The sequence below is a fragment of the Aptenodytes patagonicus genome, chromosome 1, assembly GCF_965638725.1.
Source record: "Aptenodytes patagonicus chromosome 1, bAptPat1.pri.cur, whole genome shotgun sequence".
Lineage (NCBI taxonomy): Eukaryota > Metazoa > Chordata > Aves > Sphenisciformes > Spheniscidae > Aptenodytes > Aptenodytes patagonicus.
The window spans coordinates 80184957-80212522 of NC_134949.1; the positions used below are offsets into that span (position 1 = coordinate 80184957).

Consider the following 27566-nt stretch of genomic DNA (forward strand, 5'->3'; position numbering starts at 1 on the left):
TAATATTAGAGTTGGCATTTCTGAAGGGAAAGAAAAAAAATTAAGAGTGTTACTTTATTTTGGAGGTGGAGGAGATGAGGAGTGGGAACAGAAACTTATTAAACACGACATTCTTGGTATTCCACAGATGGTAAAAATGGGTTACTAGTCTGCACTGCAGCAAGTGCAGTATGATCAAGGCAGAAATATAATCGGTAGCTAGACGTTCATTTTATTTACAGAAATAAAATACTAAGCACTGTTTTAATAACTTTAAATGACAGAGCCCATATATGTATTGTACATTCAATTTGAGTAGTCTAGACAGACTGTTTTCCAAGGAAAATACATTTTCATCAGCATTTGTGGTATGATTCATGGTGGTGAAGAGGCAAATAACTCTTTTTATGACTGGAAGTTGCTTTAACTTGCAGCCACAAGGAAACAAGTCAATGACCGGATGATAGTGGTGGAAACTAACATTTTATAGTAATAGAGGTCTACACCTTATGCTGAGTTGAAGATTTTATTTTTCCAGGGATGGCAATATATCACAAAACATTCTGCCATTGTTTACAAACATCCAAAGGTGGTCTGTGTAATGGTTTGCAGTCCACGATTTGGATTTGCAAAGCTCACAGGCGACTTAAAAGGTGTACAGGCTGTCGGGAGGCTGTGATTTGGTCTAAGTAGTTGTAAACCATTGTGCATGCCCCCAGTGTAGAAGAGGCACACCAGCTATATCTTTCATGCATAGTTAATGGTTAGCAAAGCATTAGAGAGAGATGTGCAAGTTTGCTAGCCTTATGTTTGCAGTCTGGCAAGTGATGTTTTACAGCTTCATACATGCTTTGGTTGGAATTATTTTATATCTCTATGTAACTCCAGTAAAGGCAAAGGATTGTACTTATAACTATCTCTGTGCTGTCTGCCCCAAATAAAAAGAATGGAAATAGCTTCTTATGACTGTTGTAAGCCTCTGCAGCTGAGGTCAAGGTTTTTCAAAGTGATTGGTGAGCAAGTTCACTCCTGTTCTTGACTAGAGAAATTGTAGTAGGAGTTTGAAAGATAAGTCTGATTATCCACCAGGAAAAAAACTCATGTTCTGTAAGGAAGATGTAAAAATGTGTATGAATATAAACATTTAAATAATATACACTACAGCAAAATATGTTGTGTAATAACATAATGGTTGCGTGTAGCAATCTAATCAGGAAAGATACTGGGGGGGAGAAATTGCAGTTAATCATGCTGATAGAGGCTTACCAGCAATAAACTCTTCTAACTTTAGTACTGGAACTTTAATAAATTTTTTGGAAATATTATCATCTAACCATGTAAAGCAGAAGGAAACAATGTATTGCATTTTTAAACCATAATGCTTAAAATCTTTGCCCTAATAACTTCAAGGAATTAAGTTTTTATCTAATACACAATCTGATTCTGCAAATGACACTGTGTGAAATTACATCTTCATGAGGAGCATGACGCAGGGTCAGGCCTGTGAAAGGTTCGCATGTGTCCTTCAGACCATCTGGGTAGTACTGCAATATAATTGTTAAATGAAAAGTGTGTGCTAGAGCTTGGTTCAGTTAGTGTGTGATCATAAGAGACTGAAAGGAACAAATGGAGCTGTGATCTTGAAGGTACTGAACTGCTGGAGTGCATTTAAGCCATCCTCATGCAGGGCCATAAAGTAATGGCTGCTTCGCCTTTTGCATGAGTGGCATTGAGCAACTTTAAAAGATCAGTTTACGTGTAGACAAACATTTAGGTACCAAAATTCATTAGGAGGAGTCAGTGTTTCCCCTTGTACATGTTGTCCTGTTGTATAAAGAGGTTATTTTTGCCAAACCTAGAAAATTCTCCATAACCCGTTGCAGGCTGGTTGTGAAAGCAACATGTAATCTGAGTATTTGCATTTGCTAAAGAACACCCTGCTTTTATAGGAACCATTGAAATCTCAATGGGGGGAAAAATTTCTTCAGCTCTAGGGTCGATATGTGTATCAGAAGTTACATCTTAGTACATGTAATTTCACAGTGGTTGACCATCAGGTTAAAAATAGTCTTGTTGACCACACACAGCGTAACGTTTTTTAAATTAAAATTTAGCTGTGCCGATAGCTACAGAATTATTTGTTAAAGTCAGTGCTTATAGACACCAGCAGCTAGGGGATAGACTTAAGATATTAAATAAATCAGTCCTATGGAAAAGACATACTTTCTTATAATTGTATTTCCCAAATACTAGCTAATGCTGCTGGAAAGAGTGGTTGACAATTATTTTTAGCTTCATAAAGATCTGTAAGTTTTCAGGGAAAAAATGAAATAGTCCCCCTCTCCCCCTCTCTCCCTCTTTTTCTTCCCCTTTTCAGAAAGTACATGCCTTACTGAATGGATGGCAAAATGGTTTCAGCTGGTATACTGTGCAATGAAGTCTGTCTTAATCGGCTTCTAGCTTTTCTTGCTTTTGCTGTAATGACAATGAAGTTGGAGAGGAGAAAAGCAGTGTCTGTATTCTACAGATTTCTAACCATAGTTGAATCATATGTTGCAGCAGTCAAGTCCAATAGAGGTAAAACAAAAAAGAGAAACATGGAAATTGAATGCTGAGACTTCCATAGTTGGGAATGCAATGCTTCACTTTTATTGTAGCATTTGCATTTTTTTAACACATGCATACCTTGCTGTGAATAAACAGCTCTAGTTGGATTTTTTTGGGGTTTTGTTTTTAAAGCCTCAATAACAAAGTATAGATTTCCAATGCTTATATCAAAATTCACTGTCACTTGGTAGCTTGGTGCTAGGCTAGTACATTTTATCTGGAATCATCTTTGGAGAGAAACACTGCATGTGAGACATTTGCATACTCCAAGACTGCCAGGTGCACCTGTGGGGTTTTGGGGGGGAGTGTTTGGGGGTTTTTTTAAGCATAACCATGCAGATACTACTGTGATGTGATTCAGAGAACATGCTGTGATGAGCTAGTTGTGGTGCTATAATTACTTTTAGTGCTGTTTGCCGCTCTTCATCATTGACTTTCCATCTGTGACTGCTGGACATAGCACATAGAATCTCAGAATGGTTTGGGTTGGAAGGGACCTTTAAAGATCATCTAGTCCAACCCCCCTGCCATGGGCAGGGACATCTTCCACTAAACCAAGTTGCTCAAAGCCCCATCCAGCCTGGCCTTGAACACTTCTAATGATGGGGCATCCACAGCTTCTCTGGGCAACCTGTTCCAGTGTCTCACCACCCTCATCATCAAAAGTTTCTTCCTTATATACAATCTAAACGTAACCTCTTTCAGCTTAAAATTGTTGCCACTTGTCCTTTCACTACAGGCCCTGGTAAAAAGTCTCCCTCCATCATTTTTATAAGCCCCCTTTATATATTGAAAATCTGCAATATGGTCTCTTGGGAGCCTTCTCTTCTCCAGGCCAAACAACCCCAACTCTCTCAGCCTTTCTTCATAGGAGAGGTGTTCCAGCCCTTTGACCATTTTCTTGGCCCTCCTCTGGACTTGCTCTAACAAGTCTATGTCTTTCTTGTACTGGGGACCCCAGAGCTGGATGGAGTACTCTGGGTGGCGTCTCACCATATAAGTCTGTCCAGCTTGTTGGTGAAGACCCTCTTGTCCTACTTGGTCAGGTGAATCTCATCAGCTCCCAGCAGACCCAGCTTCTCAAAGGTAGATCTGTGATCAGAGAAGCCAAAACATAGGTATTCTCACTGCAGTGTATGAACCGTATTTGGCATATGTCATTGACCTGACATCACACTAAGTACTCTGAAATTAGTTACATTTTTTTGTAATATGAATTCCTTTTTTTTTTTTTTTTTTGTAGGGAAAAGGAGTTCAGGCACTGCAGAAGCAGTGCAGCAGTTGCAGCGTAGTCGTGACAGAGCACATGAATTGATTGGAGAGTTTGTGAGCTAGGTCCTGTTGTGTGTAATCTGTACTCCTGGCGTAGCTCAATTACCTCAGGTGTTTGTAGAATCACATCTTTCTTTTGAATGGCAGAGATTCATCACACGAGATTACTTGCATGGGGAGATGTTGCATTATCAAGACATCCTCTTTTTCTGCTTAGTTGTGGATAGATACAGTTGCTTTTGTCTCACAGATTATCTGCTTGCCCATATATTGATTTGTGTCCTCTAATTAAAAGAAAAATGTTAACCATTCCTGGTTAAAAACAAGCACTTACAAATAAAACTGTTTTTTTCCATGGTACATCCACAGAATCGTGACCTTTTCCTGGATCCTTTTTGCTTGTTCAGGACATTATGATTGGACAAGGACAGTGTTGGCTGCTTTCACAAATGTTAAGACTCCAGTGTGTGATTAATGGAGAATTTGTAGATATTTATTATCGTACTGCAAATGTGTTCATAGCATTTCATCATTGTTACAGTAAGAGTGGCAACTTTTAAAAGATCTTTAACTTTTTTTTTTCCCCTAGTCTGTAGTATTTTTTTAACAGCTTACTCTCTAACGACCAAAATGTAATTGATAGCTGAAAAGGGTCAAGCAAATTTCAGGTAAAGATTGGAGTATAATCAAACTAACCTCATGTCTCTTGGAGAGATCTTTCTCATAGTAGAGCAGGTAAGGAGTTCACCAAGAGAAATAATACCCTATTCCTAGGATTTACTGCCTTGTTTTTTCTAGCAGGGAAGTATTTCCATAAAATGACTGTTAGAAAAGTCGCGTGCCCATGCTTGCTGTCCTTCAGAAAAATTCTGAGTCAGCAGGATGGGAACCAGATGGATGAGAGAAGCGGAAGCATAATGATGGGCAGAAAATAATAAAAAAGTGCAGATGTGCAGGGAGAGGGAACAGAGATCTTGAGAACTAAAGCATAAAGGAGAAGATGATTCAAAATGCATTATAGAGAGGACATATATATTTTGGGCTTGAAAAATATACATGGAAAAAAAATTTACTATTCCCTAAGCCCAAGTGACCTCATTTTAGACTTGCTTTCTGTTTGTTCCCCAGAGGACATATGCCCAGACCTCTGTAAGAAATCTGGCTGCCAGCTGGCACAGCACCTTTCAAAGAGGCCTAATTTTATATTTTCAGAGCCTGGCAATATCAGCCACCTCCATCTGTAATAGGCTGTTGTTTGTAATATCTGTTAAACTGCATTTTAACGTTTAATTTTAAGTTTCTTTGCCAACCTATTTATAAGGGCCAGGCTATTGAGAGCTGTCAATAGGGCCAAAAGAAGTGTTCTAATTTTGTGAGATCTGTGGGTTCATGCTCTTGTTTTTCATGAATTTACATCTTTTGGTGGGCTCTAGGATATTAACTTGTATGATGAAATATCATCTGCCCATATTTTAAGTCTGTATTGAGAGGAGGCTGGAATAAATCCTTTGTAGTAATAGAAGAAATCTGCTGTATTGAATTCAGTGTTAAAATTGGAGACAAAGTTACTTGGAGTACTGACTTTCATTTTTCTGGTATAGAAATCAGAAAGTATTGAGCACATCATCATATTATATAATGATATGTCCAGCTAAATAGAATTTACTGTGGGTAGTGAGGGAACAGATTCAGTTCTCTTGCTCTGGCTCTACCTGCTGCAACAAAATTTTGAAGCCATCTCTGGCCAGCTTGGGGAGGGTGTCTGGGGAGCTCTCTTAGTAGCAGGCAGAGCTGCTTTTGCAGAGTTCAGGTGATGACAGGTGGCCTATTTGCGTTAATTTAATACGAGGACGAAAGCCACCTCAGATCCGGAAGAGGCAAAATGGCTGCTGCCATGTTGCAGCCACTGCTTCAGTATGGGTCTGCTTTAGTTTGTGCGAACTGTAGCTCCAAGCTTTCATTGATTTCAATCTGTCTTAAACCTTGGCAGAGTCAATAAGTTGTTGTAATCACCAGTAACCAATGTTTGATATTCATGTAAGTCTAACTGAGGAAAAAAATTTATTTGTTTTGGGTATAATTCCAGAATACTTTGTAATAGTCTTTGCATTAGAAGAGAAAACAAATATTTATGTACAGTAACAGTAAAATACTGCACCCAGAGCTTAATTGAGATGGATTCTGCAGCGTATAGCTGTCATCTTGAAAAGTTTGCCATTTATATGACATTTATTAGTGTTTCTTTGAATTCCTGTTAATATATTTTCTGGGTTTTTTTCAGCTCTTCGTTGTAGCCTCCAGTTTCTTGGAAACGTTGCAGCAGGAAACGGAGATTCCCAGAACAGCATTTGGAAGTGTGCTTTCCCAGATCTCTTCTTGTAAGCATGGATGCGGGTTTTTTTAATAATGTAATATATGTGGTTATGTTCAAATCTTTTGTACATGATAGTTGTGCCTCTAGTAGCACCATGAAGCTCTGAAAAATAACTTTGGGGAGAATGGGACGGTTGAGACCATATCCTGTAGATGTTTTTTTTGTTAGTCAACCGCAGGGGTCAGGACCTTTAAAAACCTGCTTGTTCTAAACTAACAGTAAATTGATTTTAACAGAAACTGGAAGAAAACTCTATTTCAAATTATGAACTTGAAACATAAGCTTTATTTCAGAGGTGTTTTCAAGTAGTTATACTCATTTCCAAGAACACAGCTTTTTCTTTATTCACTTTGCTGCTGTGCAGACCTCTCAGTATTTGTGGGTCAGATGGAATCTACAAAAGTGACTTAATCTTTGCGTCTTCCAATCCTTTTGCCCTCCTCCTAACATCACCAAAATATCTTTCTGGAGGTTTGATGACGTATGTGTAATGAAATATTACATAAACGGTTTTGTGTAGACACATGACAATATTGTTGATGTGTTTGGCCACATTTTTTGTAGTGACCTAGTAACAAAGGCACATTCATTCAATTTGATACTCGTTCTGAGTGTGTTTTTTTGGAGCCCACTTGTCAGCACTGGATGTAGAAAGACCTTATAATAGAAGCAGATAATTATTATGGTTTCACCCAATCCGTAGATCTCCAGTTAGCTCCAATTTAGCATTAGTTTTGTAAATTGCCTGTAAGTTTGACCTTTAGCTAGGAGTTGGATGGTTTTTTTTCAGATGACTTTTATCCCTCTTAGGCAATGACAAACTTACGATTCTCTAAAAGTCAGCAAAGAACAACAACTCAATGAGCTGAATGTCACTAGTCTGTTTTTCCAGGGTCGGTTTTAACTTACTCTCTTAACTCCTTATTTTCTCTTGAAGGACATGCCTAATGTACAGTGATGAGAAAATTGTTGCCTATTGTTGTATGGTCCTGTTCACCTGCCTTAATTCAGAGAAAGTGAGAGAACTACTGGATCCTGAGAACTTGACTGTGGCTCTCCATGTCCTGAAAGTCTACAAAGAGCAGTTGGAGTCTGAGTGGTCGTATGTATCTTTAGATTTATTCCCCCCCCCTCCCCCCCCCCCTTAATTAGGTGCTTTTCTAGTGTAAATCTCTGTATTAAAATGTCTAAATTTGTGACACTGCTAAATAGTAAATGAAGATCTGTTTAGAAGTTAGTAATTTGGTATAGAGGTAATTTTCATGATACTTTCACTGACTGTTTTGATTTCTTTTAAAATAAGACTACAGTTTTGTTGAGGATATAGTATAGGCAGGAATTTTGAAATCATGGGGTTTTTTTTAATGAAACAGGGTTCTAGAATGCAAACTAATTTATACTTGTGTGCTGGTTTGTGGAGATTTTTGAAATAAAGTTAATGCAGAATATAGTCTTACAAACTTTGGTTATTAGGGCATGCTAGGAAGACTTATATGACTAATGCTTGTGAGTACTACATAAAACGTGGGATTTTTTCTTTTTTTTTTTTTTTGGACAAATCTGTTGTCTAGTGCAACATGCAATCATTTTATACGAAAACAGAGAAGATGTTTTGTGTGTGAGTCTTGCACGTTTCATTTTCATACTTTAAGAGCACCTAATCAGTGGTTTTACTCCACTGAGCTTTTATATTTTTTGCTGCTGGCCATTCTTGTAAATATTCTTGTCAATTATACATTTGAGAAATGTTCTGCCCTGCATCAGCAAGGATACACATTCAGTTAATTGTTATATGAAGCATTCCAAGGGGAAAAAAAAGGATAGTTTGTATGTTTTTGTAGCATTCTTTTGAAGGTCATGTATAAATTCAAAATTTAATTAGGAAGAATTGTCAGGGTTTTACTAGTTATTTGGAAAGTCTCTAAACAGAGTTAAGATGATTAAATGACATTTGCTTTTCATTCAATAGTTTGCTTTTGTACTGAAAAAATTACTTTAAAATTTGTTTGTGGCTGGGCTTTTTTCATAACCAGGTCAATTTGCTTAGGACATAAATAGTTTTCAGAAAGCAAACTTAAAGTTTCAGGGTCAGGCGACCAGACTTCTATTTCAAAAGTGACAAACTGAATCTTTAATTTTGGCATCTGTCAATATAAACACATGTGAAAGATGGCTTTTCAGATAATTATCTAGATTATCCTTCATTTTCTTTATGTATTGAAGTTATGCTGAAATGTATTTTGACTGAGATATGAAAGCCAGGGAGAGCGGGAAGAGGTTGTCATGCTGTTAATTTTGTATTTTGAAGGTAATTTCAGAATAAATGCAGCATCAAAATAAATGCCGAGGTATCCATTTCCCTGATCTTTCTGAAGTGCATTCTGTTGATGTTACAATGAAAATGTCTTACTTCCACTACGGATGTTTGATGTGGTTGGGAAATGGTCTCTCTTCAGAGTAGTCTTGAAATTAAAAAGAGGCAAACTTCTATACAAGATATAAGACCATGATGAAGGAAAAGAGATGGGTAGAAAAGAGTAATCCTAGTTCTGCTGTAAGGCAGTTGCAGAATGTTTGCCCTCTAATTCCTCTCAGAATGCTGAGTTCCTCATACAGTAAATATACAAAAAGCATTGGAATATCTTCCAGGTGTTAAGAAAATAATACATTTGTTTTTCTTTCATAGACTTAACTAGCCAATGTTAAAGTACTCAAAGCTCATTATCGGTTTTCCCAACTGAAAGAAAAAGTAATGAGGTTGTAGCATAAGTTTCTTGGCATTTTATACAGTTGTCTTGAACTGAATTATAAATGGAAATCTTTCAATAATGTTGTCACTGTTTTCAAGTCAACACAGGTAAAGCGCGTTTACAATTGCAAAATCTAAACCAAAAAGTGTATCGCAACAGTGCAGTATCAAGCATTGAATAGGTATTCAAACAGCATTACCTTGAAAGTGAAAAAGATGATTCCTTGCTAGAACGGGACTGATTTTTCTGTCTCTTTGTAGCTCTAGAGCCTTTTTCTGATTCATCTTGTACCTATTTCCTCCCATTTCTTGATCCGCACTTCATTTGTTCTTCTAATACTCCATTTGTTGTATGTCCCATCTCAAGAAACACATTTACTCTCTGGTTCTCCCTCATGTTCATCTGTTCTTATTGTGAGGTAATATTTGTAATGGCTGAGGGCAATTTAAATGGCAAAATACGTTCTTTCTTCATATTAGATTTAAAAAAAAAAAACAAACGTGATTTCCATTCTGAAGGAAACTATGATATTTATATATTAGAATACATGTAGTATCTTTAGTCTACTTGGTGCGGAGGGGGAGGTAAGAAAGTAACATTTTCACATGCTTTTTTATTTAAAAAAAAAAAGTTGGTGTAAGAGGTTTGTTCTTCATATTTTTAATGGAAACCTGCTAGTATGTACTCTTCCTTACGCAACACTGATTTAAACAAAGTCTTTTTTTTTTCTGGTTTTGGTTATGATTTTTTTTCTTTTTCATTTCCTCTTCCAGTTAGCCATAGGTCAGTGTGTTACACTAATGTAATGCTTTTATATTAGACCATACATGCATCTTGTGAGCCTGTACTACATAAAGTATTTCTGTGTAGTTAAAGGTTTGGAAGAGCCTACAAAGATAGTAGTTTTGTTTTTGAGTAGAACAATCATTGTAAAGTCTTGCAATATCTTTTTTTTTTTTTCTTTTTGCAAATTACCGAGTTTTTTCTTGTTACCTTGGCAGTATTAACACAGCCTATTTCATAGGCAACAAGTTGTTCTTACTTTAGCTTTAATTACAGAGGATATTCGCTTCATCTTATGAATAACTGACTACATTTTCACAAGGTACCTGCAGCTTGTATCTTGGATTCTTCTTTGCATTTTTCTATTTTTTTTCCATTTGTAAAGCACATACTGTAAGTGTGTTTATGAGTATCACAACTGGTGTCACACAGCTGAACCTCCCAGTCCAAATAGTTTTCTCTTTTTTCTAGAATATTAGAATTGGTTTGAGGGTAGTCTTGAGTTGGGTCTGAAAGCCTGTTTCTCTTATTAGCACTAATCCTTCTTCTGTGAGATAAATTTGGATAGATACAATTGTGTAATGTATGATGATACCTTCTGTTGCTTGCTTGCTTGCTTTCCTTTTTACTATTGCTGAGCAGCAGGAAACAAGCTAGCCAGCTCTTGTGCTGACTTTCTTGTGTCCTGCCTACTCGAGCAGTTTTGTCTGCCGGTTCTCCAAATTTAGGTGAAAGCTCTACTGATGCCAGCCATGTTGCATCTATTTTCTGTAGGAAACTCTGGTGAACTTTTCACCGCTCTCCGTTTACTAGCGTAAGGCACTGCTCTGTTTCTGTGATCAGATGGAGCAGGCAGTGTGCAGAAATGGCTTCCTAACATGTACTTCGCTGTGAACAGAAAAGCTGAACAGTAGACAGGATTTCTTGTTTTGGTAGAAGTAATGTTACTTTGGCTGATGAAAGCTGAAGATTCTTGTCTTGAATATAAGAACATTTTTTTGACAATGATAAGTGAAAAGCTAAGCTTTGTCCTTGGGTCAGCGTTGTTCCTTACATGTAGTTCCTTACATGTAGTAATGCTGTCTCTTTAGGACAGCTTTTGAAATTTTATAGGTCTGCATGTGCCTTATGCCGATATTAGCTATTCTTTCATTAGAGCCCTCTGTTTCTAAAACATTTTTGGCTATTGAATGAATTGAGTTTATTGCAGTTAGGTGTGTGAAAGACAGACACAGATGTTGTTTTGATGATACGTTTAGAATAAGTTTCAACTTTGGTGTATTGCTGCTTTGGCTTTGGTGTCCATTTTTATCATTGCATATAATCTTCCTGGTTTGAACTAATTCCTGTTCATTACTAGAGCACTTCCCCCTGCCTCCCATCGAGGAACTAGGTTACTTTCTGATATGGAAGAGTATGCGTGAGAGATAATCATGTAAAATTGCATAAAAAGATTTCTGTCCCTTTTCTTATGAAGTTGAAGCTAAGCAAGCTTTGGATGCCTCTCTGGCTGGACTGTAGAAAAAATATTTTGTCAGCAATTCATTAAAAATTTGGAGCTGTACTTCAGCTCTCACTGAAGTACATACCACTAGGATTGCTTAAATGAATTTACATAGCCGCGGTATTTGCAACAGAGCCAGTACTCTGTTGTAAAGATTTGGGTCCCTTGTGCCACAGCTAACAAAGTGCACAGCAACCATTTTAAAGTGTCTGTTATGGCATTATATGGCTGAGCTGAAATACAAACTATTCTTCTTCCAGGAGGTTATGCTCACTGCTGGACTCACAACTGACTGAAATGAAGATGTTCTTACTTTTAAAGTTAAAAATACTACTTAATTCCTGCCTACCTTCTTGTCTCTCAGCTGGAGCATCCGGTTTCATATTACATCAAATAAAAAGTGAATGCCACATGTGTTTATTCCTCTTGGCTGGGCTTTCTTGCTGTCAAATGCTGCTTTTAGGTTTTGAAAAACTTTCTTTGAATAACCAGGCAAGTTTTGGTTATAGGGAAAACTTTTATTCACGATTTTATTCCCTTTTCTTTTATTGTGCACTGAAATTTATGACTTAATGTTCCTCTAAGTTAGTATCCAATGAATTCCACAAATAAACACTTACGATGCTCAAGTTATTTTTGCAGTTGCTGCCATGAACCGTTAGGACAGAGAGAGGACATCCAGGACAAATATTTGGATTTAAGGCCACTGGCTGAACTGTAGTGTCTCCCATGGGGTCCTCACTACTGCATTCGGCTAGTACATGTTGGGTTTTCTACTCTTCACGCATCACAGGAGGGCAAGCGCATCTTTAAAATCTTTTCTTGGTGAATTTGCAATTCCTTCTCTGTTCATGATCCCACATTCATGTTTAGAGTCCAGTTTTCCATCTCCAAGCTGGAAGAGTCCTTAAGGAAAGTTCAGGGGGAACCTCTTTCCAAGTGTGACGCCTTTGGCTTCTCCTTCCAGTCTCGCAGCAGTTCTATAGGGAGAAGGCTTTGTCAGAGGAAATCTGAGATTATTCTGAGCAGTTCCTCAGAGCTCCTTTTTTAGAAGCAGCTGCTGGTCACGGACCTTTTGCGATTCCTCTTCTGTCTGCCGTAAACCCCTCTCCCAGTTAAAGAGAGTGGAGGAAGCATCTTTAAAGGCAGGACCTAGCTTTCTGGAATTTTCCTGTCACATTTGCACTTTTCAAATCACAAGATGTTTGGTAGAAGACAAGGATCTCCTGTCGGGGAAGAGGGAGTGTCTAATGTGTTGGCTATGCTTCCTGGGAGGGGTGGGTTATGGGAGATAAGGCCTCAGTTTAGTGACTTCTGAATTTAATCAGTGATGGAAAGCCAAGCCATTCACTTTCTAAGCAGTTTTTGAAACAAAGGAGAGCTATTTTGCAGATCAGCATATTTTGAGACTATAAGCACTGATGCATTTTTAAAACATGTTTGTAGATTGACAGCATAACAAAAATTGCCTCAGAACTTGGAAGAAAGGGAGGTAACAATGCTGTGATGCACACCTAAGTGTGTCTTCATGAGTGATACACTTTTTATTAAGTATTTTCTGTGGCATGCTATGAGCTAAGAAATAGTTAATAAATTTAAGAAGGAAGTCAGTTCTATAAGGAATGCCCTGGTCAACGTTTGTATTCAGTCCTTGTATGATCATACCTTTTTATCCAGACCAGATGGTCTGAAGGCTCATTTCATTAAGCTTGTGGTTACTTGTAAGCATCAGAAATGCTTCTGTCTCTGAAATCTGTGAAGATGCAGAATGTAATTCACACATTTAATAAATATTCTCTTGATTTAAGAACTGATACCTCCTCCTCTTTCTCTTTTAGAAGCTTGATCCTCTAAACAGCTCCAAGATTTTTTTTAATATTGCTGCCTTTGCCATCTTTAATACTAGATGCTGAGTGGCATTTTAAAATAGTATTAAGTAACATATATTAGACAATGTATTTTTAAGCTGCCTCTAAACTTCTAGTCAACACAGCTCCTGAACTTGTTTCAGGCTAGCAATCCTATAGTCTTGAATACTAGGAGCTCTTCTGAGGTTGCTGCTGCTGGTCTAACTCCCAAGAGCAATGATCTGAGCAGGCAGATTGTGTATTTCCAACTGAGGTTCTTCAAAACATTGCCTGACTGGCTGTATACCCCTTTGTTTTGTAGCTTTTGGCTAAAATTTTAGAGCGAGAAGAAACTGGAAGTTTTCAGGACTGAAAGCCGTTGAAACTTACCTGTCTTGTCCTGAATGTTTGGATCTGTAGTTGGGCTTGTGAAGATTGCCCAGAGCTTGCTGCTCTCAGAAAGTTTTCAAGGAGTATGATGTTACAGAATATACTTCAAAGCGTATGTCTTTGCAAAGACACTGGCTCTGCAGAAACAAGTTAGTTTCCCTTCTTTGGTTTGATTTATGGCATACACTAATTAAATGATCCTATCTGCTTGATGGTTCTTTGCTGTGCAGTTGTCTTCTAGAAAACGTGTTGTTCTTTGCAACATGCAGCTACTATCTAGGCTATTAGCTTAAGAATTAATACCCTCTAACTTTGATGAAAAACTTCCATGCTGCTACAGCCTGGTGCATGAGTGACTGTTCCTGTACTATCTTTAGTCCTGAGACCTTGTCCTTTAATACAGGCTCCCCCTTTCAGGGGTTGGTTATGATCTGTTGCTTCCAGCTTGCTCTGCTCATGATCACAGTTGTGGGATTAGCATTCCCTCTCAAATACTTCCTTGCACATGGAAAGCTTTTAAAACTCTCAACTTCAGTTCTGTTGCTTCCAGCCTCTTGTGATCTTTTCTTTTTCTTTTAGTATTACTTAGTTCCTTTCTCTCTGTTTCCTAAGAGCAGAAGATCTGTCTCTTAAACTGTGATTGGTCTTTCTGCATTATGCATCTTTTGGTTCTGCTTCCTCCACCCCTATGTTCCATCTTCTGTTTCTATTCAGAGGGATGAGCATGGTTTTCAAGCCCTTGTGAGACAATTTATTTTCTGTGTATCTTCCATCTTTCCAATATGCCTCTGTAATGGTATGCTGATTTAATTCTTCTGAAGTGTTGACATATTAAGTTGAACATATCTTAAACATGTAAGCAAATATACTTACTCCATAAGCTAATACTCTTTTTCCAGTGCTGCTTTCTTTCAACAGCTGCTGCCTACGAAAGGATGCTTTCTGGGAATTGGACATACCCTTCCTTTAGGAAACAAAGCTGGAATACACTGTTCAGTATCTGAAATGTATTTCCTATTCACTCTGTTTCTATGTGATTACTACCAAGGTCTGAAGAGTCCTCTGTAACAAACTCCGTTGCAGTTCCAAAGGAGGAAGAAAGCACAAGCAGTATCTCCTGTCATATGTGCAGTATGCTGAAAAGGCTTGCCAAGCACTGCCCTTCTCTTTTTTTCTTTTTTTTTTTTTTTTTTTTTTTTTTTTCAGTAAAAGATTTTGCTTAAAACATGCAGAGAACTATGCCTTAGGCTCTGGAAAATTGTGCAGCCTATAAAAAGTCATTCCTCTGTGTTTCCCCACACATACACATCCACTCCCTTTCGGGTTTGTATTAATCAACAGCAGAAAAGTGTGTCACACAGTTTAGAAGCTACTGTATTTAGAAGAGAAACCAGCACAGAATGCCACGTGAGATCTATTTTAGAATATTGAACCTGCAAACATATGTGTTTTGTAAAATAATTAGGAAAAAGTAGTACAAAATTACATTATAATTTATCCTAACCAAGACCAATGTGTATTCTAAAAGCTGTTTATTTTAGAAATACTTTGGTGGTTCCATTAAAGATGAGAGTATAGCTTGTGTCATCAGTTTTTCCAAGTGTGTGCATGGGGCAGTGTAGCTACTATGGAAAGAAAAAACAGGTTGTATTTTTGATTCCTGAAGAGCAAGGAACAAAAATCCTCCATTTTAAAATAAGAAGCATAATATGCCTTTTGGTTTCCAGAAAAACGATATTAGGAGTGTGGTCAGCTGTTTGGCATTGGAAGCAAGATTTTCTGAACATCCACTTTCTCTTTTTGAAACCACAGCTCAATGATGACTGTAAAGATTAGGATGTGGGGCTCCCCCGCCCCATTTTTTGCCTTTGGTTATTTTGTCCTGGCTTATGGAAAGAAGTGTGGACAGAAACTAGTGCTCCTGTGGCAAGGAGTCTTGCCCGTGGGCACAGATTTAAAGGCAAAGATGGAACTCCTCAGTAGAGCGCTTGTTGCTTAATTGGTATGCATGTGGTGCAGAAACCAGAAAATGTTACCTTTTTTTTTTTCTTTTCATTTTGGGCTGGCAACTCTGTCTTTTCTCTCTGACAGTTTAGGGTGTCCCCCACCCCCTTCTTCTACTCTCCAGAAAGTAATTCTTATTTTTAATTCCAGGAAAGTTGGAGTTATGTTGCAGGTTCCAAGTTCAACTGTGGTTTTAAATAGTACTGACAATTGGAAAAGTTTCCTTAATTGTAGAGATCTGAGTAGCTTCTACTTTCTATTTGCAGTAGCAGTGTATTGGCACAGATTTCATCAATCTTTCAAAGGCCAGCCTCACACATTTATTTATCTTGTCACCTCTTTCTTCTTGTATATTTTGTGGAGGGGGGGGAGCAGGAAGTGATTGTGTTGCTACTCATCTTCCAGGTTTTCTTGGTAGCTCTTCAGAAAAAAATTATTCCAAATTTGCTCATAAGTAAAAATAAGTCTCTTTTTAGCCCCTTTCAGATGTAGCTATCAAATTGAATGAGAGTGTCTTCTGAATAAGAGAAATATTACAGGTAATCTGGACCCAGTCTTCTAGACCTGCAAGTTGCCTTGGTGGACAGTATTGTGGCCTATAAGGAGGATGCATTCATTATGGGTAATGCCTTTTGAAGATGGAAGGATGTTCACTGTTGTGCTTGATTCAGCTCGGGAGAGGAGTATTGTGGTGCTTGATACTTGGGGTTGAGCCTTAAATATGGAAATGTGTTTCCTTATTCTTCTTTTGAGTGAGAATTGTTGGTGTTTCAGTGGGATGAATTATCTACTTTCTAGAGGTCTTTGTGACAACACGTGTTCCATTTGTTATTAAATAGCTTTATACTTGTAACTGTTTTTTAAGTAGTTTTGATAGGGTGCTTATATTCTTGTGCAAGGACAAAAAATACTTTTGCTTCTAAAATATGTTCTGGTTCCAAACAGTTCCTCCTGAGGCATACTGCTTTTTTAGCATCTAAAAAGGCTGGTGATATGGCTTTGAAAGGTTAGCTGTCTAAATTTTCTTCTTTTTTTCTTCAAAATCTGGATGATTTGCTACATTTGTTTGTTAAACTACAGTAAAAATAGCTATTTTATTCTTACTAAATATTTTGCATAGAGTGGCATTATTGTAGGATGATGAAAAATGCTTTTGGTTTTGAGATCGGAAGAGAAGTTTGCTGATCAAATAGTGAATCACCACGTCTTTTTCTTCTTTCTTCTAAAACATTTGTGGGGATTTTCTTCCTCATTTTCTGAGTCCAAGGACACTGTTCTCTAAACTTGGTAATGGGATCAAATCAGCTTAATATGGAGCATGACATTTTATCATAAAGTTGATTGCTTACACCCGGCTTTGATTGGAGCAAGCTTAGTGGTCATTTAGAATATACTGAGCGCAAATGTAGCTTATACCATTTCATCTTGGCTGCTTCTCAAGTTCAATTTGGTACAATGCAGCCCTTGTGCTATTGTAAAGTCTTCAAACTGAACATCTCCTGTATTTATCTACTATGTAAGCACTTGATTTTTTTAGGATTTTAGCCAAACAATTTTTAAAAAGTCAAGAAAATTGGCATATTTAACACTGTTCATTTGTTACTGTGTTACGCTTGCATAACAACTTTAATTTTCACCATTTCCTTCACTAAATTACAGTGGTCCTCACTTTATCCCAGTGGTTCTGCTGCTGGCCCCCAAAGAGAGTTTAAAATCTCCTACCAAAGCCTTTTGTGTGCATCTGAAATGCCATATTCAGTCAGTAACCCAAAACTGAATGTCTTCTTTTATTTAGAGTTGTGGATGGTCTTACTTTTCCTCCTCTTCTCCCCTGCCCCAAATGAAAAACAGGAGAGCTGAGGACTAAAGATATTAGGTTTGATGTGCTGCATCCTTGCTTGACTACCACCAAAATTTCTGGGCATGGTAGCAAGAGTTTGAAGTGCTTTATTCCACTACTAATCTCTGTTCTCTCTTGGTGATGCTCTTGTAAAATATGCTAGTGCTCTATTCTTTATGATACTGTAATGCAGGAAGTGGATAAGGTAGAAGAGAAACTTAAATACAGAAGCAGAAATTTCTGAGGTGTTACATCTCATGTCATGAAATTAAAAGGGTAAGAAGCGTGTATGGAAGTCTATGCTCCTTTATAAGCAGAAATTTTATTCTGAAATACTGCAAACTCCTCAAGCAGTAGAGGTCTAGTCCACAGAACGTGAAAGGTGTGTGAATAAATACAAGAGTGTAGACCCAAGTAATGACTAAAATACAGGTCTTCCACTTTGCAATAGTAATCACTAATGTGCACCTAGTAGCATTAGATCTTTTTGTGATAATTATTGATCGCTTTTTAACTACAAGGCAAATAGTCAAGAAGATTTCCTCAAAGTAATGATAATCATGAAAATTAAGATTTAAATTCATAGTCCCAACTGCAAAACTGGGCTTCAGATTCTCTCCTTAAATGCTCTTTTACCATAATTCGTTGTCAGCTGAAATTGTACATTGTGAGGCTAAGTACTGTGTTCTGCACAACTCTGATTATTATGCTTTTTTCTTTTGCAGCTTCAGATAAAAGCCTTTGTTTCTACTCAAATCCTTAAAAAATAAAGTCAGTTGAAGGTTTAACTGTGGATGGCTCGTATGCCATGAATTGTTGGTTCAGGAACTGTAAAAGTGTTCCCCTTGATTGCCCTGCTGATGGCTTGATTCAGTTGTTACGGCTGAGTCTGCGCTGCTCAGTTGGCATACATTTGTACTGTTGACTTTGGGGAAGTCTGTAGGTTTAAATTTGTGGTGAGAAACTCTTGAATCAATGCTACACTGCTCAGAATCCCAATTTTAAGCTGATGATTCCCTACACCTATACTATTTTTTTCCTTGAACGTGTGTACAAATATCAATTAAAAAAAAAAAGCACAGCACAAAATAGCTTTTCTTCTCCCTCCCCCTCTTAAAAACATGTAGTTTAAAGTAACTGAACCAGATGCTGGCTAAGTCCACAGTTACTGTTAGAAATAGAATAGCTATTAATCTTTTGGACCTCTTGTTCTCTTATTTCCCCAATTGTCATTGAGCATTTGTCCAAAAAATACTTTGTTGTAGCTGGAAGGCTTCTATGTGATCTTCCTGTTAGCTATGTAGTGGATTTCGGATACACAAAATAAAAGGCTGTCAGCAAAGTGAAAAGTAAGGAGGAGGTGGAGGGCATATTGAAATCACTTGATTTTCATACTATTTTAGCTATTCTTTCTCAGTAGCTTCATCAGCTCAGAGGATGCTCTGACATTTGACCTGTAACTATTTCATATTTAGTAGTTAGACACTGCTTTAAAAATGCATAGTTCAGTATGCATACACAACACTGTCAGTACTCCTAGGAATGTAATTTGAGGAGAAAAATATTTTTACATACTTCATTTTTTCCCATAATGCTGAGAGTATGTGTCTAGGTTGAAATTAAATGATTAGCATCTGCTGTTGACTGCTGTGAATGGTGCTTGGGAAAGTGATCAGTGTAAATACTGGCATTAGCACAAGGGTAGACTGACCACAGCTACCTGCCTCATAGAGCAAGGAGTTAGATTTGGTTATCAGCTTAGGTTCCTATTACACAAGGAGGGTATTTTTTGTAAGTTGAGACGAGTATTTTGCTGCCTTGCATCTGACAAAGAAGTTTCCATTTGCTTTGATGTTTTGTTAGAATTTCTTTAAGAGAGAAATTATTTGAGCACTTTTTTGACTGTTTGGTGGGCTTAAAAACAGTGTTGTGACGAGTAGCATAATAGTTTTCAAGCTTGAACTGTGGCTTTTTGCTGAGATGCATAAACAATTGGGTGAGTGTTTTATTATTTGAATTGTGGTGTACCTTTTGTATAACTGGCAAAAGACTCTAAACCAGCTTTCCTTCAAGCATTTGAATAAAAGTGTGCTGAATTGATGGGAAATAGCCATTGCTGCATTAGGAAAAATACTGCACAACAATGTGCAATTAATTTGTGACAATTTGTATCTATTAGCAAATAGGACCAGAAACATGTCACACAGTCATCTACTAGTAAAAATAACCAGCACCATTTGGAGTAAATGTAGATGCTGTTTTTGTAGCACCAGTAACACTTTTTTTTTCCTTTAGGTTCTTGATTGTTACAGACCATTTGCTGAAATGTCCAGAGTTGGTAAAAGCCCTCTATGCCAAACTGAGCAATCAAGAAAGGTAACCCCAAAAACCAGTGTGGCTTTTAGTATTTAGCATTCCATATAGAGTATCCTGTTCACATGATTGAAAAACTGTGTGGTTTCATAGTTGGCACAAAATCTCTAAATACATGTTTCTATGTCAGTAATGGTTTTAAATTGGTTGGTTAACATTACAGCTTAGCCACAACTGGCAGTGATTTATGTAGGGTTGCAGAATCCAGGTTGGCGCCATTACTTGGTAAAGAAATACTTCAAAAAAAAAAAAAAAAAAAAGAGACAAGATTTCATGCCTGTGTCTTGATTTCGTAAGAGCACCACACCCTGCAGTGTTTTACAGCTGTATTTGAAATGTCCTCAGCTGTTCATATCCCTGTTGTAATTACAAGAAATTAAAAGGAAGGCTTTACTAAAGTTGGAAGTGTATCTAATAGTGGTTACCAGAACCTAAAAAACATAGATGTGCAGATGCCCATGATTACTTAATCTTTTAGTGTTTCCACGATTGAAAATATACAATGCTTCAACAAACCTTCACCTTGAAAGAAACTAGCTAGTTTTCCTTCAAGCGTGTGAGTAAATATATGCTGAAATGATGGGAAATGGCCATTGCTATAATTGGGAAAATGCTTATTTACAATTGCTTTAATAAAGAATCGGGGAAGATAAAAAATTATTTTGTTAGAATAATCAACTTTGGGAAATCCTGTGCTATAATTCTACAGCTCCTCCTACTGCTTGAAGATCTTGTGATCTGGTTTATGTATTCAACATGGCTACTTTGTTCCCCACTTGCCCAGGGAAACTGCAAGTTCCCCCTATAGTTTTTGCAGGTGAAAGACAAAGCAGTAAACAAAGCAGTCCCTTAATGTTTTTTTTTTTTTCCTGTGGTTTTTGCTGTGACTAAAGCCGCAGTGTTATTACAAATGGGGGTACAGACGCTGATCAAAGGTTATAAAGAAACAAAAGGGATGGCAGGCAAAGAAAGAGTATATGATAGGTTGAGAACCAGAGATAAAATATCATTAATGTATAGGTATGGGATGGAAAACAAGGGATGGGAATGATAAGGAGGGAAGTATTGTCTTCTTCCTTTATTCAGGCTGACCAAATGGGAACGAATATGAGCTGTGTGCTTACTGTACCTGGAGGTAGGGGCTCCTTAACCAGTTAGTAGGAAAGACTGTTTTATGTGAATGAGCTAGATTTAATTCTTTTGGGGGATGTCATGTATGGCAGTTTGTTTGTATGTTTTTGTAATCCCCTTGAGGACAGCCAGGACTGGGTTAGGTTGTTCAATTGTACTTAAAGCAATAGACGTGATCAGTTTCTAGAAAGGTCTCAGCTGGATTTGTTGCACGCACCGTGCTACAGATGGTGGTCAGCTACCTCGATTGGAAGGCTTTTGGTGTAGGCATCATATGGATGATCACATGCGGGATGGCTAGTCACAGCATATTCGCTGACTTTATTATCAAACCCAAGAGTTCTGCAAATCAAGTAAACTTTCAAAAGTTTTTCAAAGACATAATCACGGTACAGTTTATTATGAATTTGATACTGCTTAATTTACTGTCAAACATATGGAAGTGGTGTAGAAATAGTCCTTTTGCATCTGAGTTATAGAAGAAAACCCTGCCGTGGCATCTTCCTATATAATGTTAGCATATTTAAGAATGCATTCTTTTGAGATATATGAGGAGACAAATCCAATTCAGATAAAAACATTTTGACTGTCATTAACTGGAGAAAAAAGTATAAACCAAAGCATAGGGAATTCATTGTTTCAAAACAAGACAAAGAGCCTTCACCGCAAGAGTTGCCGCATTGGGTGTCCAATAAGGCTGACTAAGTCATATAAATGAAGAAAGGACAGATGTGGTATTGAGGTGTCTGGGGAAAGCAGTTTGGGCTCATGAATATATGGTAACTCTCAGTTACAGTATTCTCTATCATGCACATTAAATACACTTACTTTAAGTGTATTTACTGCAACGAAATTACCTATGCTGAGAAAGTTTGTGAATACATACGTTAGCGGTGACTTAAAGTTGGCAGCTGCCTTAGATAACCAAAGTATATGCAGTTGCATAACCGCAGTTATTTGCACTATTCACAGTATTTGCACTATTCAAAGTATTTCCTGTAACTGAAATCTAGTGCATTTGTGATGCTGTGGCCATGGTGCGTGCCATGAAGTAGTTCTTGTTGTAGAAGTGGATCTGGAATCTGAATTTTCAATTAAAAGACAAATTCCTGACTTCTGGACAACTTTCTCTTTCATTTCCAAACAAATTTAAGCACTTTGGTGTTGCATGTCTGAGTTTGCAAATGGCCTGAAATAAATACTGTGATAATATGATCAGCTTTTTTAATGGTATTCTGGTTTTGAAAAGTGTATGATGATGTGACAATGCCTGCTGTTTCTCTGCAAGTGATTATTGCAGAAACATATGGCTATGGTATTGAGCCAAAAGACGGTAAATTCTTTAATTCTTTGCCAGATTTGAGATTTCCCTGTACGTGTGTGCGAGTATTTGGCAGAAGTATTGAGAAAAAGCCTGTTTTGCTTTAATCCAAGTTAGCCTTGAGCATGGACAACCTAAGTTAATGCCTTGATAGTCTTAATTACACTGTAAAATCTTCAAAATGAGTAGGGGTCTTGCTTTAATTAACAGCAACAAAAATGCAACTGAATAGCTTCAGGTGTGTTTAAGATGCTCAGCTACTTGCATCTTTAGTTTTGATTTTTGTGTTATTTCATGTGAAGTGTTCTCAATGAATGACGTAGCCATTGATTGAATTGCCAGCAGGGAAACGGGCACTCAAGTAGTGTAAGTGGCACCACTTCTTGCTTATGTTCAGCTACAGGGCTGCTAATGTCAATGTTGTGGTGGGTTTTTGTTCTTGGTAATGCTCACAGACACAGAATAGCTGAAGGTAGCGTTGGATTATAGTCCTTCACACATTTACCATTTTTCATTTAACGGGATGCTTACAAGTATCGTTCAAAGATGAAAGAACTGGAAAATTTTGAGGAAGGATCTAATTTGTCTCATAGAACCATTGCTGTCAGTGAAATGTTTCAGGAAAGAGAAGTCCCAGTCACAGAGAAAGAACGTCCCAAGTGTCTGGCACTTCCTAAAAGGTTATAAACCAAGCACGCTTGATAAAAAAATTATTTGGCAATAATAAAATTGATAGAATTTTACAATACTATTTTTAGAGAGGCTTAGTAGGACTTCACTTTAATTTGCAACAATGAGCTTCCAGATTTAAATTGCACTTTAATGCTGTGGTTTATTTGCAGACTATAGGAGACAGAGATGTGTTTTACTGATGATTGCAAATACTTCATAGTAGTTGTTCTAAGTTCTTGCCAATTTGGTCAGCTTCAGGAAGAACGGGTTTAAATTTGGCTAGGGGAAAAAAAAGCAAGAGATTGACAAAAAGTCTTCCTGAGTGGTGCCTAAAGAAAAGGAAGATGACACTTACGGCATGATCATTTCCAAATAGAAATATAATCATAAAAATAATATACAAAATTGTATTTTAGATATTGAACTGAGTGTTACAAAAATTCATGATGAGATGGCTAAAACTGGTACTAACAGTTGTCATATCTGTTGTGCTTAGCTATAGGCAAACAAGTAGGAACAAACTCTGTCATCTGAATGGCTAAACAGTTGTGAGATTGTTTAAAAGAAATGAGCAAATTGCATTGTGTGGGAGAGCTAACTTGGAAAAATTTGGGTGAGTCTTGGAAGAAAACGGAGAGAAACAATAGAAGAAAGGAATGTAAGGGAACTTGCACCAGAACAAAAAGCGTTGCTCTCAGGAAATTGTTGGCTGAATGGCAAGACTTGCTTGAAATTCAGGGGAAAGATGGGCATGTCCTGAATGACCGTGCCTGGAAGAAAACTAAGGAAAACAGTTTTGACATGAATGCCTAAAGAGAACAGAAAACTTTAAAAGAAATTACATACAGGTGGTGTTTTAATGTCACTCCTGTTTCTCCGAAAGGATTATGGTTGTCTAAAAGGGCACCCAATTATATTGCAAGAGGAAGAGTAATGCAAAAAAATTCCCCTATTAGCAATAATTTCATCTCACTAATACAGTTTATGCACGTATGTGGTAACTCTCCAGCTTCTTTACAGAACGATTCCTTGTTGGTGTTAAACGTGTATTATTTGGACTATTGGTGCAACAATAGCTGACTGAAACTCTGTTACGCAGGAGATAGTATTTTATTGGAATAATTCCTGTAATCATAAAGTCTGTTAGCAGCCTGTTTTCTTAGCTGAGCATATGCTTGAAAGGCTCTAAACTTGGTAAAAACTGGCATGTAAAATCTAGCCCTATCTTAGGGATGAATGACATGTCTGTGCACTTAACTTGATTTTTGTATAGTATGCCAAATTGAAAGCCTTCGTTCAGTTAGGGATGTTGGGTAACTGGACTCTGGTAGTTTGTAGATGGGCAAGCCTGTGGTACCCAGCTGTAACCCGAAGAACAAACAGAACGACTGTTCTGTGTCGGTGCTCCGTCACATACGTAAGCAAAGCCTGTGAGAGAGGTTACCAGTGTTTGACAGCCTTCTGTCTGGAGTCCACCCTTTCCCAAATGTGTTGAGCGCATTTCTGTGCTACCGTGTTGAAAAAGCTTTTTGTCCTCATTCAGATAATTGTTTAATGCAGCCGTATTAATGACACTGAGGGTTGAGTTAAGCAAGAACTGAGTAGCTGTTACGTGATTAATAGGGGTGGGTTCTTGGAGGTTAATAAAGCAGTGACCGTGCTTTTTCCACAGAAAAAGACATTTCTCTTCCCCTTGTGACAACCTGCTTGGTAAATTTAAAAAAAAGAAAAAGCATTTGAACTATTCCATATGTTTAAATGTCAGTCCTTCCATCTGAATTGCAAATATTTTAGTGAAAGAAAACCCTGAGCCTGCACTTGAATTCATTCAATAATAGCGCTCTTTCAGGTTGAGAGAATTACAGTGGGACTTCACTAACCCATGTGCTCCTCTGCGCTGGAGTTGAACAGGGAAGCTGTAGGAGGGCCTCTGCCATGTTAAAGTCCTGCTTCCACAAAATACTCCCAGTTTGCCCTAAAAACGTGAAGGGATATCGGAAATAAAACGACATTGAAGCTGTTAAAATAAATGACCCAAGTACATTTTATAGAGCAGCTTCATTATGTATCCACTTACTTGCTGGTTTAATACACTGAATAACTCTTACTGGGTATATGAGTAATTAACTTGGATTTACTGTAGTCTATCTAGTGGCAATTATAAAACAGCTGTAAAGAACCGAGTGTGCATATCAATTTTTATTTCCCCTGTTTCTGCTCAGAATTCATTTGGGGTTAGGGAGGTGAATTAGTAAAGGACTGCGTGCAAGGCAAGGGCCGTGAAAAGCTGGTATTTTCAAATGGAAGCTGTCAAATAGTCTGTGTTTATTTTGCTGAACTTAACAACAGCTTTTAAGAGCTGTTTTGGTGGAAATTTTAGACATATGGAATATGCAGTCACAGTAATGTTATGTTAGGACATAAGAAATTTGAAATTGAAATAGACTTGAGAAAAATATTGACTTGACTGTCTGGCCAGATTGTATTAATTGAATGATGAATGAAATTAATGGTGTGCAGAAATAAACCAGCGAACAGGAACTGATTGCCAGTGTTCATAAGACTTCTTAATTTTTAAAAATCAGCTCTGTTACTAGCATGCTAATCGTTTGTATCATTTTAACAACTGTATCTGCTTTTTCTACTGTTAATTCTATATGGCTTAGTGAATTTGATTAACAAGTTGTTTTTTCATTCTAGAGTTACTTTGTTAGAGCTGATAATGGCGAAAGTAAGTGAGAAGAACCCAGTTACCAGTGAAGAAATGAATGTGTTCATGAGACATGCTGACTTCCTTGCAGGGTGTTTCCAAGAGAAACGTGAAGCTGTGCTCAAGTTAACTTCTGCAGCAGGTGCAGAAGATGAGGTACGACTGATAAAAAACATCATAGTACTAGAATCTGAAGTGGTGAATTTTCATTGCCATTATTACCCTAGTGGCACTTGTGTACATTCCCAGTTTACTTTGTATTGGGAAAGCAGTGACAAGAGTTCACAGGAGAATCTGTAAGACAGCAGCCCAATTTTGCTTTTAATTTGAGGATGACGAAGAATACGGTACTTTGTGGTAGATTTATTTCCCTCTCATTGTTAAAGATCTCAAAATTTTTAAAATGTTCAAGTTGTCACATGTTTGGATGGTTTATTATGTTCTTACTAAGGATCACTTCTGTAATTTATTTGGGTTGTGAATTATATTTTATTCAAATATGAATCAAAACTTAAAATACTTATTTTATTTATAGGTGGGAAGCAGCATCTCTTCCCCCCCCCCCCCCCCCAATTGGGGTAAAAATTGAGTAAATGCTTTTTTTTCTAGCAGTACTAAAGTGAGTAAATCTTGGGGTTTTTTTTTTAAACTTAAATAACTGATGATAACGTGATAATTAATACATCATTAAGGTCCCAAATACTAGTTCTTTGAAAATGCATTTTGGCTACTTCTAAGACAGGTGTTCCTGATCTGTTTGGGACCTGGAACATCAAGTTCTGATCATGGAGAGCTGTGGTGTGTATGTGATTGGCTCAGTGCAGGGGAGCTGTCTGAAATGTATAGTGATCCTCCCTGCAAGCGAGGGCTTTTGTTACTGACTCTTCCCCATTTCCCAGTGATTTGGGGCTTTGGTGGACCTTGCATGGCTCTGACAAGACGGCACTCCTGGGGCCCACAAGCATCCACAGCATCAAGTTGCAGAGCTTGCTGGGCTCTTAGTCGTAGATGGCTCCTGTCTCCTGGGCACCCAGACACTTGCCCCAACTCCAGTCCACTTGGAAGAAATCTGTTATTGCTTCAGACTTAATGAACTGGTTCTGTTGAGGATGACCACAATGAAGTCCCTTTGCAAGCTAAATAGGAAGGCTTTTATGGGTCACAGATGGTTTGTGGGTTGCACTTTGGGAACCTCTGATGCGGAGCTGAGTCCTGCATGGCCTTACTTTATTTCCTCCTTATGAAGTATCCAAGAGTTGCTGGGTACTTGCCACACCATATAGTGCAGTAAGGAGGTTTAGGCCATCTAAGGGTAGAGGTCTTTTCAAACCATCTGGTGTTCTATTTTTCCTCTTACTTTCCACAAGCTGCTTGAAGATCTAACAATGCCTTTGGGAATACAGAAAGCAAATTGCACCATAACTTGCAGTGACCTTATTTGTGCTGTTAGGTCATTGTATTGTGAGCAGGCAGTGCCAGGTCATACTGGTCTCAGGGTCTCAGTTCTTGATCCCTCTCATATAGATAAAGTTTTAATGTTGTCAGATGATTTTGGGGTGAGTTGGTTTTGTTTGTGGGGGTTTTTTTTAAGACAACTAGCCAGAAAACTAAAAGCCTGAGAAATCTAATATGTTTTACTCAAACACAGAATTAGTTAATCGCTGATTCTCACTGATTAATCATGGTTAGTTTCAGAAGTGTAATTAACGTATTTTCTTAATATCTTAAAAGGATATTTAAAAAAAAGTTACATCTGGCTTCTATCTTGCCAAGTGACCACAGTGGTGTGTTGAAATTGTGTTACCCAATATACATGTAGTCGGAAGGATTTTATTGTTAAAACAAAAGTAACCTGTAATAGTTTCATTTGTAAAAACTCTTGAGAATGGCTGTCATAACTAATTTACTATCAAAGTGAAAAAATACTGATCTTTACATGCTTTTATATGATAATGTTACAGTGTTGTACTTGTCAATTTTTTGTTTGTTTGTTTAAATGGGCAGAAGAA

At 37.6% G+C, this 27566-nt stretch overlaps 1 protein-coding gene across 1 annotated transcript in view; it reads left to right on the forward strand.

Moving 5' to 3' along the window:
- ATXN10 (ataxin 10) overlaps positions 1-27566 on the forward strand; it is a 107645-nt gene that overhangs the window by 24620 nt on the left and 55459 nt on the right. Inside the window, exons 4-7 of the mRNA XM_076332786.1 lie at positions 6140-6236; positions 7170-7334; positions 19646-19726; positions 25548-25713. Coding sequence (XP_076188901.1) covers positions 6140-6236; positions 7170-7334; positions 19646-19726; positions 25548-25713 — 509 coding nt within the window. The remainder of the gene's footprint in view (positions 1-6139; positions 6237-7169; positions 7335-19645; positions 19727-25547; positions 25714-27566) is intronic.